The 14293-nt window shown below is 45.3% G+C and overlaps 1 protein-coding gene across 1 annotated transcript; it reads right to left on the bottom strand.

Annotated features, from left to right (window-relative positions):
• Nucleotides 1–11913: 11913 nt before the first annotated feature.
• On the bottom strand, nucleotides 11914–12864 carry LOC307115733 (olfactory receptor 1A1-like; the record flags this gene model as incomplete). Its single annotated transcript, XM_079799113.1, is given in 2 exon segments — nucleotides 11914–12315; nucleotides 12319–12864. Coding segments are annotated over 2 exon segments (948 nt in total).
• Between the last annotated feature and the right edge of the window lie 1429 nt (nucleotides 12865–14293).

Raw genomic sequence — 14293 nt, forward strand, 5'->3', positions numbered from 1 at the left:
TTTCTAACCTGTCTTCACCCAGGAGAGGGACCCCTAATGGACTCTCCAATCTCTTTATCAAATGAGAAAAGAGCTTAGCCCAAGGCCCGGATGAAAATCACAAATGAGGCAGAGGCTTCATCAAGAGGAAGAGAAAATGACCAGTTTGCACAACCACAGCCCCTCCCGCACACTCTCCACTGTCCAGGCACCCAGACAACACTTTCTAGGGAGGATCCACCTCTCCCTCCACCCGAGTCCCTACAATCACCCTATGAAGCTGGGCCTAGGCTCTCCCCATGTTCAGAGGATCAAACACTCAGAGAGATGCAGTGACCTGAAGACTCACAGCAAGCAGGTGGCTGAGTGACCACTGTGCTGTGGAGGGGCAGGGCTCACCTGGTACATGGTTGGTCCCACCCACATTGGTTAGTAGCAAATGTTCTGTATGAACACAGAAGTGTGGGTGGGAAAACCACCCAGCTGCTGCTTATCGGACAGGTGCAGGCTGCGTGTGACTGCTGCTCCTCAGACCAGTAAGGGCTTCGCAGAGCTGCCTCTCTTCAGACATCTGTGATCTGCTGGTATGCCTCTGCTCTTCAGACCAGTGCGGGCTGCTCTCAGTGCTTATGTCCTAGTACTGGGGCGGGCTGCTCATACAGCTGCTGCTACTTGGACAGGAGATGGGCTGCTTGCGTGGCTGCTGCTCCTCGGTCCAGAGCGGGCTTCTCTGGCGGCTGCTTCTCCTTGAATGGAGGCGGGCTGCTTGTGGCACTGCTGTTTCTCATGAGAGGGTGTGCTGCTCACAAAGCTGCTGTTCCTTGGACAGGGGATGGGCTGCTTGCCAGGCTGCTGCTAGGTTGTTGCTCCTCTTCAAACATGGGTGGTCTGCTCAAGAGGCTGCTGCTCTTTGGACCAGTGCCGGCTGCTCGCAATGCTGCTGCTCCTGGTAAGGTGGCCGGCTGCTCACATAGCTGCTGCTCTTTGAACAGGGGATGGGCTTCTTGAGTGGCTGCTGCTCCTCAGGCGGTTTGAGCTGTAAGTGTGGCTGTTGCTCTGCTGATGAGGTGGGCAGCTCACCCAGCTGCTGCTCCTGGAACAGATGCAGGGGATGGGCTGCTTGCACGGCTACTACATCTCTGATGGGGGCAGGTTGCTACATCTCTGATGGAGGCAGGCTGCTCATATAGCTGCTGCTCTTTGGACAGGTGCAGGCTGCCTGTGGCTGCTGCTCCTCGTACCAGTGCAGCCTGCGCACGGCTGTGCTCTTCGGAAATGGGCAGTCTACTAGTGTGGCTGTTTCTCCTAGGTCTGGGGCAGGCTGCTCAGGCAGCCGCTGCTCCTCGGACCAATGAGAGCTGCTCAAGGCGCTGCTCTTAAGACCCACAGCACAGGGCTGAAGTAGTGTTGTGCCCCTGCCACCATGATCTTCATTGGCATCGGGGGCTGGGAATTGTAGTGAGAGTAACTGTATCCATGAGAGGATGGTGCTCAGGACACTCTCATGGGCCGCTGTCAATACATTTTCTAGGGAATCATAGAGGTTATCTATGTCCTTCTCCACCTCAGGGGCATTCTGCAAAGACGCCTCCTCCAGGTCCAGGTCTTTCTTCCACATTTGGACCTGGCGCAACCACGCCCCAACTTTCTTGTTGGCATCTTGATGCCTGGTCTTGCATGGCGAACTTACTCTTTCTTCCTGCTGCTTCTTGGGTTCTTCCACTTTGAAGTCCTCCTCATCCTGGTCCTGCCTGTGCCTGGGATCATGGCTGGCCTGCAGTTCAGAGATGGTTTCATATTCTATTTCAGAGTAATGAACCTGTACTTGGCCTCCTGGGTGCTGTGAATGAGGTCAATGGACTGGCTGGACAGTGAAGAGATGGTGACTTCGGCTACGTGGGTAGATGCCTCCCTGATGGTGGAGTGGAGGCTCAAAACCTGGTCATTCTCAGGGGCTCATTGCATCATCTCAGCCATGTCGATGATGCCCATGGCCAGCGTCTGGTAACCCAGGATGGTCTGGTTTTCAAGAAGCAGCTTCTTCTGCAGCATGATCTGCAGCTTGTTGCCTTCCCTTTTGATGGAGTGGGGGTACTGCAGGGAGAAGGTCAGTGCCAGGTCCGATCTTCACTGGTCTCCTGGGAGGCAGCACAATCTCATCAGACCTGAGGACGAACTTTGAGTCCTTAGTCCTCACAGCAATGACTAAGGAGGTCAACTCCTTGGCCAGCTCCTTGAGAATAAGCAGCTTGGTCAAGGTGAGGCTGCATAGCCTGGGCACGCAGGTGGGGCTGGAGCAGTCCACCTCCCAGGCTCCAAAGAGGTTCATAGGCACCAGTTTTTTGCATGCAGCTGGCATGCTGTCTAGGCCAGTGGGTGGTGATGAAGCTGTAGCTGCAGGCCTCATAGAGGTCTTATTTTTACCCTGTGTTGCGAGAGAGGGCACAGGCCATCAGTGGCAGCTCATAAACTACCAGGTGGGTTGGGGGCTGAAGCTCAGACTGGACCCCCAGGCACTCTGATTGGTCGCAATAGGTGGGGCAGGAGAGACCATAGGGGCCATGTGCTAACCTGGCAGCCTTGCAAACTCAGAGACCTAAAGTGACCACAAAGGATGGTCTGAAATGAAAACTTTTAAACTAAAATAAAAGCGGTTTATGGTGGGCAGTCACATCTTAGGCCTGCATCTTCCCTGACTAGGGTCCATCTTTACCTTAACTGAGTCTATTTTCTTTTTGCATCTAGAATAACATATCCTCGGAATGTCAACATAATTTTCTTTTATTCAGACCCCTCCAAGCACAGGCACCGCTCTGCAGAGACCACACATCCCCTCATTGTTATTGGGTTCGTTGTTGACTGTTAACTACCCTGCACACACCCAAGTGAAAGAAGTATGTGTGTACCATTTTACTGTTCCTCCAACCTCAGAGTTTTCCCCACTTTGCTTTCTCCTGACTCCCTAATCTATCACCACTGGACTTCATGGGACCCACGTAGGTCTCCTGTTTGAATTTTAATGTATAAAATAAGGTGCAAAGCTGCCATTCTCCAGAGCATTATCTCCATCCATTGATATTTTGTTTCCTGGAAATTGGTGACACTTTTGCTCAAATAAGCTCACAAAAAATCTTCACAGGTTTGAAAATTTCTTACATTGACATGAGAAAAGATACTTGCAGGAATTATAGGTGAGGAATGATGAAACACATTAGTACCTTAGGTCATTTCTTAGCGGAGAATGGACATCACCTCTCTGTATTAACAGCATTAGTCCTGGGATTTCTGACAAAACATTTCATTCTAAGATGAGAACATAGAGGTTTTTCTGGGGTGGGAGGGTCTGGATATTAGGAAAAGTGGGGTTTTCAGGGAAGCACTGCTGGCATGGCAACAGGAGGGTATCATTCTAGGTCCCACAGCAGTGAAGAGATGGATCGCCAGCCCTGATAACATGTCCCCCTCCTGGTATGTTGTGCAGCCCAGGGAGGCCCCAGCTCCTGACCAGGAGGGTCTATGGGGATGTGGTCCCCAAGGTAGCAAAGGGTAAAGCAACAGACTTGGTACCTTGAGCTCCACCTCCTTCTGGGAAAAGCATCCCCACTAATCACCATGATGTGTAAGAGTGGGAGAAGGTGTGTAAGGATTGTCAGGACAACTTGGACACATGGAAATGGGCATTCGAAAGGGAAAGTCTGGCTCCCGCTGGTTTGGCTCAGTGGATAGCACATTGGCCTGCGGACTGAAGGGTCTTGTGTTCAATTCTGGTCAAGGGCACATGTTCAGGTTGCAGGCCTGATCCCCAGGATGGGGAGTGCAGGAGACAGCCAAGGGAAGTTTCTCTCTCATCATTGATGTTTCTATCTTTCTCCCTCTACCTTCCTCTCTCTGAATTAAAAAAAAAATATATATATATATATATATATATATATATATATATATATATATATTAAAAACAAAAGGAAAGTCTGTAGAAAAATGCAAAAATACTCATGACTGAGCATAAAGTGAAAGGGTACAAAGTCTCCCTTCTGATATTTCCAAAACTTTGTGGACAGTGACTTTCATCTTATCTAAAAGGGTATAGACATTGAGAGTGGTTGGAAGGAGATGTGGACACAGATTCCTTTGGAAATTGGAATCTGGGAGAGATCTCTGGGGAGAAGCAGGGAGCCTTCTCAAACCTGAGGGCCTCTTTGACTGCAAGAGGTCCTGGAGTCTGGACCTCTTGCAGTCAAAGAGGTGCTACACTCACCCTGTGGCCGTGCTGCATGTGTGAGGAAGGATGGGGCACCTGTGCCTCCTGCAGGGGCATGGAGTTGAGGACCCCATCTGTTGGCTCCTCTCTGTTCTCCTGTGTGGAGCTCTGTAAAGACAGTTCCCAGTCACCAGGGAAAGCCTCAGAGCCCTGTTTTGCTGGTTCTCTGCCCTGTGACCCTCCATTCCAGACACACACACACACACACACACACACACACACACATACACACACACACACAGTGTGATCTGCTGACACCTCTACTGGTGAGGAACAGGCATAACAGCCTGCGGGCATGGGATTCCCATTGGCACAGATAAGGGACCCCTCTGGAGGCCCATCTGCCTCCATCTGCCTGCCCTGTCCTGGGGTGTGACCATGACAGGACTGCTAGGTTATCCGAGACCCAGCAACTTCTTTCATCCCGGGGGTATGTGGGTTGCACAGGGATGGCTCACAGAGGTGGCCTAGCCATGACTGGTCTGATTCCGACCACCTTATGTTACCTAAGGCCATATTTTTGAAGATAGCCGGCAACGTCGGGGACAACGGTTGAACCAACGCCTACACCGACTGAAAAGGCTCTCAATGTGGGGTCTCCGGAAGCAAGAGCACCAATCACTGGGAACACAGCAAGAGAACATCTTGCACTGGCAAATGCCTCTTGGCAAGTGAGCTGCCTGTGGGGCTAGAGGTGGGAGCCTGGTTATGGGGTGTCCAAGTTCTATTGGATAGTGACCTCATTACCAGGGATTGTCTTGCCTCAGTCCCCTCATCTCATGACAGCTATGCAAATAGTCCTGTGGGCTGCTGTCTGTTGTCCCCTCTTCGTGAAACACCTGATCTGTACACAGTGGCACCAACACAGCCCTCTCCCCAGCACCTTAGAACTTCTGGTGGCAGCCAAGGTCCAGGATTTGAGGAGACAGACCTGGGCTCAGACTCAACTCATCATTCTTACCTCTTCTGGATCCTGGATAAGTCACTGTGCCTGTCAGGGCCCTTCTCTCTCCTCCTGCACAATGGGTTATTCAGCAAGTGCTTCTTAGGGCTGTTCAGGCTCCTGTGGGGAGTAGCTGTAAAGTAGGAGCAGGACTGTCACGTGTAGGTAGTGCCTCTAACCTCTTTTTCTTTCCAGTTGTCTCTTCCTCTGTGTATGCTTTTCTTTTAATCCCACCCAAGGTCATCACATCTACACTCTGTGTGTGTGTGTGTGTGTGTGTGTGTGTGTGTGTGTGTGTGTAAGCATGCCAGTGCTCCCTTCCTAGGTCCCAGTACATAACAGGCCCCACATAGGGAGGAATAGGCAGGAGCTTCCTAATCTCTCAGGATTTTTAATTTTCAAACCAACTCTGTGGAGGGGGGTTGGGGGAAAGCCTCGGCCTAGAAGGTCTGAACATTTCTGAACTCTGGACTCTGAATGTCATGTACATTCAGCAGCATCTGCCTGTCTATGGGCCCCAGCTTCCCAATTACCCAATGAGGGTGTGATTCAGAACTGCTTAAATGTGAGCTCAGTATAAAGGGAGCCCAGTTCTCTCCACCCTGGGTGGGCTGTGGACAGAGGTGCACATCTGTGGTTCCAAATCTGGGCTCCGTTTCAGACAAATTCTGGCCAATGCCTGTCTAGGCTGCCGAATGCTCACCTTCTCTCCATACATCTCCATGTCTGTACAGGATTCCACCAGCACAGTCTTTTCCAGAGCCCCTGAGCAAACCTGGGTGCACCTAGGACCCCAACTTTGAGGACACACAGCTGGGTTTATCTCAGGCTCTGCATTCTGACCTTCTGTGATCCTGGGAAAGGCATGGACCCCTCGAGTCACCGGTTCTCTCCTCAGTGACTCCCCATGGTCTTCACCTTCCTTGTGTGGTGTGAATGGGTGCCCTTCCCTTTAGGTGTGGGTGTCAGTAGTGACGCCATAGAAGATGGCAAAGGAATCCTACTCCCATGATTTGGTTACAAAATGTCAGTGCCTAACCCAGACAGAGTGGCTCAGGCATTGTCCTGTGAACTGGAAGACTGCTGGTTTAATTTTTGGTCAGGGCACATACATAGGTTGTGGTTTTGATCCCCCCAGGCAGGGTGTGTACATGAGACAACCAACCAATGCTTCTCTCTCACATTGGTGTCTCTCACTCTCTCTCTCTCTCTCTCTCTCTCTCTCTCTCTCTCTCTAACTCTCTCTCTCTCTCTCAACAATTTTTTTAAAAGTTTTTTTTTTGAAAAGTCACTGCCTATGTACTTGATCACTCTGACCTGTGTTCTCTCTTTGACTCTCAAAGGACAAACAGCCAATCTAGTCAAGCACTGGATAATGAGCACTGCGGAAAAAAAGCAATCCCAGTTTGGGGATTTATCTTAAACTCTAACAAGACAGAAACATAGATGTGTGTATGTATAAGATGTTTATCAGGCCCTTGTTAACACACACACACACACACACACACACACACACACACATGCACGCACACACACACACACAGCAACTTAAACTCCCTCCATTAGAGATACAAGGAAAGTGCACACTCCATTCAATTAAGGGCACACAGTGAAGCCATTTTAAGTCAGTATGTATTCCACTTATATGTGTGTTCACGATCATTGTTATGTTAAAAACAATTTCTTCTTACCTAGTAAAATAGAAAAAAAATGCCAATTATGCTTCTGCGATACTAGTAGGACCTACTCCTCACTGTCACTGTGAGAAGGAAAGGAGCAAATTCATGCAAAGTATGCGGCACTGGCTGAGCACGCTCCTTGCTGCACAAGGTGTGCTTTCTAGATTACAGATCTGATCACCTGTCTTCCCTACAGCAGCTGAGCTCCCCATCTCCTCCAGAGCAGCCCAGGTTTGTGGCCAGGAGGTCAAGGCCTCAGAATGCCCCATCCCCAGTGGGTCTCCTGCTCCCCTGGTCTTACACCCTTTATTCCAGCACTTTCCACAAGGTCACAAAATGCTTCACCTCCGTTCTGCTGACTGGCTGTTCTTTCACCAAAATACTTCTCCACTCTGCTTTCCCATTATCAGTCTGGTAAGAGCCCTTATCCGACTCAAACATTTCCTCCTGGTCACATCAACTCTTGCCCCAGAGGTACCACTCCCTTTATGCCTTATTTTTGGTCTTTATGTATTTTGATGATTGACCCACTCCACATTTTGCGGAATTGGTCCCTTAATTAGATTATGGGAACAACAAAGAACTCTTCTCCGAAGCTCTTCTACACAATCCTGAGCTTTGGATTCCATAATGTTATAATGGATTTAAGCTGTGAAGCCTCAAAATAATACAGCTAGATTAGCACTGATGTTCTCAGATTTGGAGAAACTGCCTAATTAACATTGCCGAGTAGTGCGATTATGCTTGAATTTGAATTCGCCTGTGAGGCACACAAAGAAAGCCAAGAGCATAAGTGTGAAATGCTAATGACAAATTTGGAAAGGCAAACTGTGAATCTTTATTTCTAACTCTGCTCCAACTTCCTATAGAGGGTCAATATTTTTTGGTGGTGTTAAAAATGGCAACCTACTTTCAAATTTAAATGTTAAATGGTGAGGTTTACATCAAAACTAACATTCCACAAGTGTACTTTTAAAGAAAGAATCACTGCTCTAGGCAGTTTCTTGGCACCCATCATGCAAGTAACAGATAATCCAGAGATATGAACTTTATTGCTACATGGGAATTACATTTAAATTTGACGGAATTTTATATAAAGCAAAACTACACACCTAGTAATTTTGGCATATTAAGTTATCTTTACTATTTTTTTCCTAGAAAATAGGTGATACTTCTATCTATACATTTTTAAACATAAAAAGTGTTTTTACCTCATTGTCCATCAGTAGATGAATGGATAAAAAAGCTGTGGTATATTTATACAATGGAATACTACTTGGCCAAAAAAAGAAGGAAGTCTTCTGTGACAGCATGGATGGACCTGGAGAGTATTATGCTAAGTCAGTGGTCAGCAAACTCATTAGTCAACAGAGCCAAATATCAACAGAACAACGATTGGAATTTCTTTTGAGAGCGGTTGAACCTTTAATGAAAATAGAAAACATGGCTCTGATCCTTTTTGGTGTATTTTCAAGAGATATCCAAATGAATAGTAGAGTGAGAGGTAAAACAAAGCATGGATCAGAGTTGATAAGTGAAGTTATGGAAACAGAAGAAATCATCTAGGAGTAGGAGAGTCAAGCCTGGGATTCTTGCAGAATGACTAAATGGTTACACAGAATGAGGATCCTAGTGGGGGAGAAAGGCATTTGTAAAATCTAGAATTGATATCAGGCTCTTGGTTTGTCTCCTTTTTGTATCAGCCAAAGAGCACAACAGAGTGTATTTGGCAGTAATTTGGAGTAGGCATGCGATTGAACTGTAATATATAGTTATACAATATAAAACACGTGAGCTAAACTATAATATATACACATACAATGTAAAGACATAAATAAGAATGGAGCTTTATTATATCTTTCTATTTTTATATGTTTGAAATATTTTCTACACTAATAAAAGAGAAACATGCAAATTACCATCACTCCACTACGCTACCAGCCAATCAGAGTGAGTATACAAATTAACCTGAAAACATGGCGGCAGCACCCCCTGCCCCTGCTGCTCCTGCCCTGTGGGGGTTGGAGAAGTCAGACGCCAGTGCTTGAGGCTGGCTGCAGCCCGGGAGACAAAGAAGCTGCCTGCCCCCTGATCCCAGGCCACAGCCAGCAGCAGAAGATTAATGTCCGCCTGCCCCATGTCCTGGGGGAGACAGAGAAACCGGACCCCAGAGCCTGAGGCTGGATGCAGCCCGAGAGATGAAGAAGCCACCTGATCCGTGATGCCAGGCCGCAGACAGCCAGGGAAGTTACCCACACTGCATCCCAGGGAAGACTGAGAAGCCGCCTGCCTGCAGTCCAGACACCAGCACCTGCAACTGGCTACAGCCTGGTAGATGGAGAAGCCGCCCATCCCGCAGTCCTGGGAACCAGTACCTGCGGCTGGCTGTGGCCCAGGAGACAGAGAAGCTGCCCACCCCGGGGTCCTGGTGCCAGCACTTGCAGCTACAGCGTTCATTTATACCTCTTCCTAGCAAATTCCTTTTTTGGTTATTTTAATTGTTTATAACCTTACTAGTGGCCTGGTGCATGAAATTCATGCATGGGGGGTGGAGGGGTGGGGTGTCCCTCATCCCGGCCTGCAGCCTCTCCCTCCCCAGGCCACCAGAGATTAATAGCAAGTACAGCAGCGCCCCCCCTTCACCCCCCCCCACACACACACACACAAATTGAGAAGTACTGTTGAGGACTCAGGTCCCTCGGGAATAAAAGTTTGCATCTCCTCAGCAGGAGGGAAGCCCACATGGAAGCTATTCAGCAGCTCCCTTGGGGTATCAGACCCGTGGCCATTCGTCCTCTGAGCCCCCAGGTTCTGGCGACACCACCTTTTCCTTTTGTAACTATGGGGAGTAATTCCTTCCTGCAGTTCATAATCTCTGGTATCCATCTCTTTTCTCCTTTTGTCTCTTTCAGAACACACCTATATGCATCTACTTCCCTGTATTCGATCTTCGGGGTTTGAACATAGCAGATGTTATTTCTGTTTCCTGACTGGACCCTCACTGACATGAACAGATCTACTTGCTATAGAGTCTTTTTCAGACTTAACCAATCCCTAGACATTGGTACATAAAGTAATTTAAGTTATAATGCCAAAATTACACAAGGATGGCGTATGTGACAGAATCAAAGAGAGATGGCAGAGACAGGGACTTTACATATGGGTGCAATGACTTTTATTTGCATTTAAAGATATAAACATACATATCAATTCTTAAGGTTATTGTACAAAGTACACTATGGAGATCAAATTATTTTGTCTATATTAGAACAGAAATAATGTCAGACTGACAGAGCAGGTTGGTGGTAAGGAATTCTTCTAAGAGATTACATCTTCAGCTCTTCTTGTATAACTTCCTCTTGGCACTTTAATATTTTACTACGGGAAATATTTGAAATGTCTCATACCATTTGGGTTTTTTGTTTACCCATGACAAGAAAATTAAACTTGTTGCATTCATCATTTAAATATGATATTGCAGGATTTGTTTATTAATTCAATAGAAATTTATTAACTAATGAGTATATGTCAGCACTAAGTGCTGAAGCCACAGCAGAATAAAACCGAGCCCCAATCCTCACCTTCCCCTGGGGAGAGAACGATGAGAAATTCACGTAATATTTTCATTGGCTAGCTTTGAAAATTCCCTAAATGAAATATCTTCATTCTCTCCATAATTTGGTCATTCATTCACACAGGTTCATATGCATTTGTAATCAAATTCTTTTTAGTTAAAAAAAGAAAGATAATTGGTCTAGTTCTCATCCTTGGTATTTTAGAGGCATAGAAAGCATTAAAAGATGAATAACACCGTCTTCTAACATTCATGGACAATTCTTGGCACTGTGAATTAGCTAGAAGAGATAATTTTCTACTTTTACTAGCAGTTTAAAATAGTAAATTATAAAACAAATTGCATACTGTTCTATGACACAGTCAGTCTACCTCTTCAAAATGTTGTCCTGTTTGGGAATATGATATTTAAGGACAATCATTTATATCTTATTCATATTTTGAGAAAAAAATTTATAGTTTTCTCGTGAACAGAATCAAATCATAGGTAGTGGAATTCATTAGTGGTTACTTAGTGACCTGCTGGGTTAACTACATCTGTTTGGGGACTATCACCTGCATTACCAAGGCTGGCCATCCAGAATTAAAACTCATCTTTGCTGGGCCATTCTGGAGAAGCAAGGCCACCTAATCCTCAATACTTCTCTTTTTCCTTCACTTATTTGGCACCCCGATTTTTTTCAGTGTAGCTTTCTTTAATTTTATAAGTAATTAAATCAACACTTTATTATATGAATTGAATTAGAATATTTATTAGTTTAGAATGCAATAACTATTGATGAGTGTCATTTGAGGGAGAGTCGTCTGCTCTTTAGAAACAGCCTAGTTTGCTTCACAATACAGCAAGAACAAGAATGCTTCCCCAGGTCAGTGTATTTAAAGATTTCCTGGATGGGTGAGTAATCTAGGATGATTATGCCTGGTCATTGGCACATTACATTTCAGAGGCTGATATTTTTCATTTGTTCATCCCACTTTCCACCGAGAATTATTGGATATAGTTTCTATGACCAAGATTATGAAAGGTAGAGTGATGTGCTAAGACCCGCTCTCAGAAGGTGGTAAGCCGAGCGGAGATGGTTAAACATAATAGCGCAATAAAAATTGGCCATTTGATGAATGGTTTATATCCTTCAAATAAAGAATGATCACTATATTCGCATCATGTGAGAGTGGCAGGCAGATGTTACTAAATGTGGATGTGGAAGCTGAGTTTCATGCCTTTTCCACTTTACTCTGAGAGACAAGACAGTAGCTGGACCTGAACACATATTCCCGTGCTGCAACTGTGCCAAAGGACAACAGTGTGTTCAAAGTGACAATGTCAATGAAATGAATCATAAATTGTTACAAATATTGTAGAAGAATAATTTTCAGCTGGAAAGAGCAAAGGTGGCTTCTTGAAGAGTGAGGACATTGGGGATGGGTTGCCAAGTGCATTTTAATTGGTGACTACAGTCTCCAATACGACCTCACATTGGTTACATGGAGATTCGCTTGCTGATGAGATTCCCCAGGGCAGCCTTCGTGTGCCGATTTCTCAGACTGTAGATGAAAGGGTTTAACATTGGAGTCACTGCCATGTACATCACAGTTACTACAGCATCCTTTAGACTGTAACTAGTCAGAGGGTGGAAATACTTGCCCATGACTGTCCCATAATACAAAGAAACAACTGTGAGGTGGGAACCACAGTTGGAGAAGGCTTTGCGCACACCCTTGGTGGGTGGAACATGTACTAGTAAGACTGTGGAAAAGACCCGAACATAGGAGATGATGATACATAGCAATGGCACGGAGAAAACACCAACCCTGAGGTACATCATCTTCACATTAAAGTGGATGTAAGAGCAGGTCAGCTTTAGTAAAGGGGTAATGTCACATTAGAAGTTGGCCACTTTCTGGTTGCCACAGAAGGACAGGCGAGCTGTGAGCAGATTATGAGGGTGGCGGGGGCGGGGGGGGTGATTATTGTTTCCAACCACCCAAAAACCAACAACTAGCAGGACACAAGTGTGTGGGCTCATAATCATTGTGTAATGAAGTGGCCAGCTGATGGCCACAGCACGATCATATGCCATTGCAGCCAGGATATAGCTATCTGTGTTAGCCAAAGCAATCATGAAATACATCTGTGCGAGGCATCCTCCAACGGAGATGGTTTTGGTGCTCAAGAGATGGTTGGCTAGCATCTTCGGGATGGTTACAGAAGAGAAGAAGATGTCAACAAAGGAGAGGTTAGCAAGGAAAAAATACATGGGGTGGTGAAGGCGAAAGTCAGAGCAAATGGCCAAAATGATGAGCAGGTTTCCAATCAGTGTGATGGGGTAAATGAGCAGGAAGAAGATGAAGAAGTAATCTTCCTGTTCCTGCTGACTGCTAACTCCCAGGAGGATAAAATCCAGGCTAGAGGATTGATTATCTTCCCTCATTATTCTTTTATTAAGATTGGGGAGAGAAATCCAGAATTATTAGTGAAGTTACTTTGTATAATGATCTTCCGTATCCACCAGTTTTGTCTCAATGATAAGTCATCTCTGCAACTGAGTTTACTAAATTCATAGAAAGCCAGCATTTTGGGAAAATATCCTTGTTGCTCATTGGGACTAATTGACAGGCCTGTACACTCATCTCTAAGAAGTGAGCAAGTTTTGAATCAGAATTGCCCAACGTCCCCCATCTCAGTGCCACTACCCAACCATATAGTACTTAATCAATTAACAAGTACTTGATTCTCATATTGTATGAACTAGATACTTTGTTAATTTTACAGAAAAACTAAAAAAATATGTGAAAATGCAATCTTTTAATATATTTATTCAACCTGTAAGACATAATCTATGCTCTCAGGGACCTTCCAACTTAATGAAGAAGCCAGAATCACATGCCAATTTTATTAAATATGATATGGAAATTACAGCATTTTGGAGTCTTTGGCTAAATACACCAGTGCAAAAGCTGTGTTAGTACAAGGACCAGTTTGGAAATTAGGAATTATTCCAGTGACCAATGTCGTAGTGATCCCAGGCCCAACGAGTAAAAGGTATTTGCACTGACACTGACAGATTATAAATCACAAGGACCACAGAGTTATGATCTAGGAAAAACAAGCCTAGTGAATTTCCTCCCCAATATTCCCATTTTCAAATAAGACTTTCACCACCTCCTTTTTGTAAAACTCTCTAATATAGATCATTGCAAAACTTTTCTCTTTGGTCTTCTCTTTTCTTTTCTTTTTTATTTCTTGTGGTGACTCATCCAATTTTACAGTCACTTCATGGACAGCACAGTAAACTCTTAGATCTGTATCTGTTTCTTTGATGTCTCTCTCCCATATTTTTACATTCAGTCATTCTGCCATCATGTCTGTCCAAACTCTCTACTTTGCACATCCAACATGTAGTTTGCAGGCTGTTGTTCAGGCGTGGAACCATACTGTGTGTGTGTGTGTGTGTGTGTGTGTGTGTGTGTGTTTTAATCACCCGCAGAGAGTTCATTGTGAAACATTGTTCATTTTATGAACCAACAAGTTTGCACTTAATATTTCTAGAGTTAATTCAGGGTTTATTTCTTTGGTTCCCCACATGTGGGGTGCTCACAGGCACACACACCCAGTTTATCCTTCACTTTTACATCTAATCTTATTGATTATTTAAAAGCATTGTCACATAATTTAACTTTTCTAGCCACTGTCTCAGAGCTTTAGCTTAGATAATCATCATTTTCTACCTGAAATACTGTAATGTTTCCTTAGCTTATTGGCTATAGATCCCCTCCTCTTTGATCCACTTGTACTCTGAGGCATACTAACTATGGCATAGCCTACTAGCTGCTTATCCAAACCCATGTTGTTCTCTTCTT

The sequence above is a fragment of the Cnephaeus nilssonii genome (assembly GCF_951640355.1).
Source record: "Cnephaeus nilssonii genome assembly, chromosome: 19".
NCBI classification, from domain to species: Eukaryota; Metazoa; Chordata; class Mammalia; order Chiroptera; family Vespertilionidae; genus Cnephaeus; species Cnephaeus nilssonii.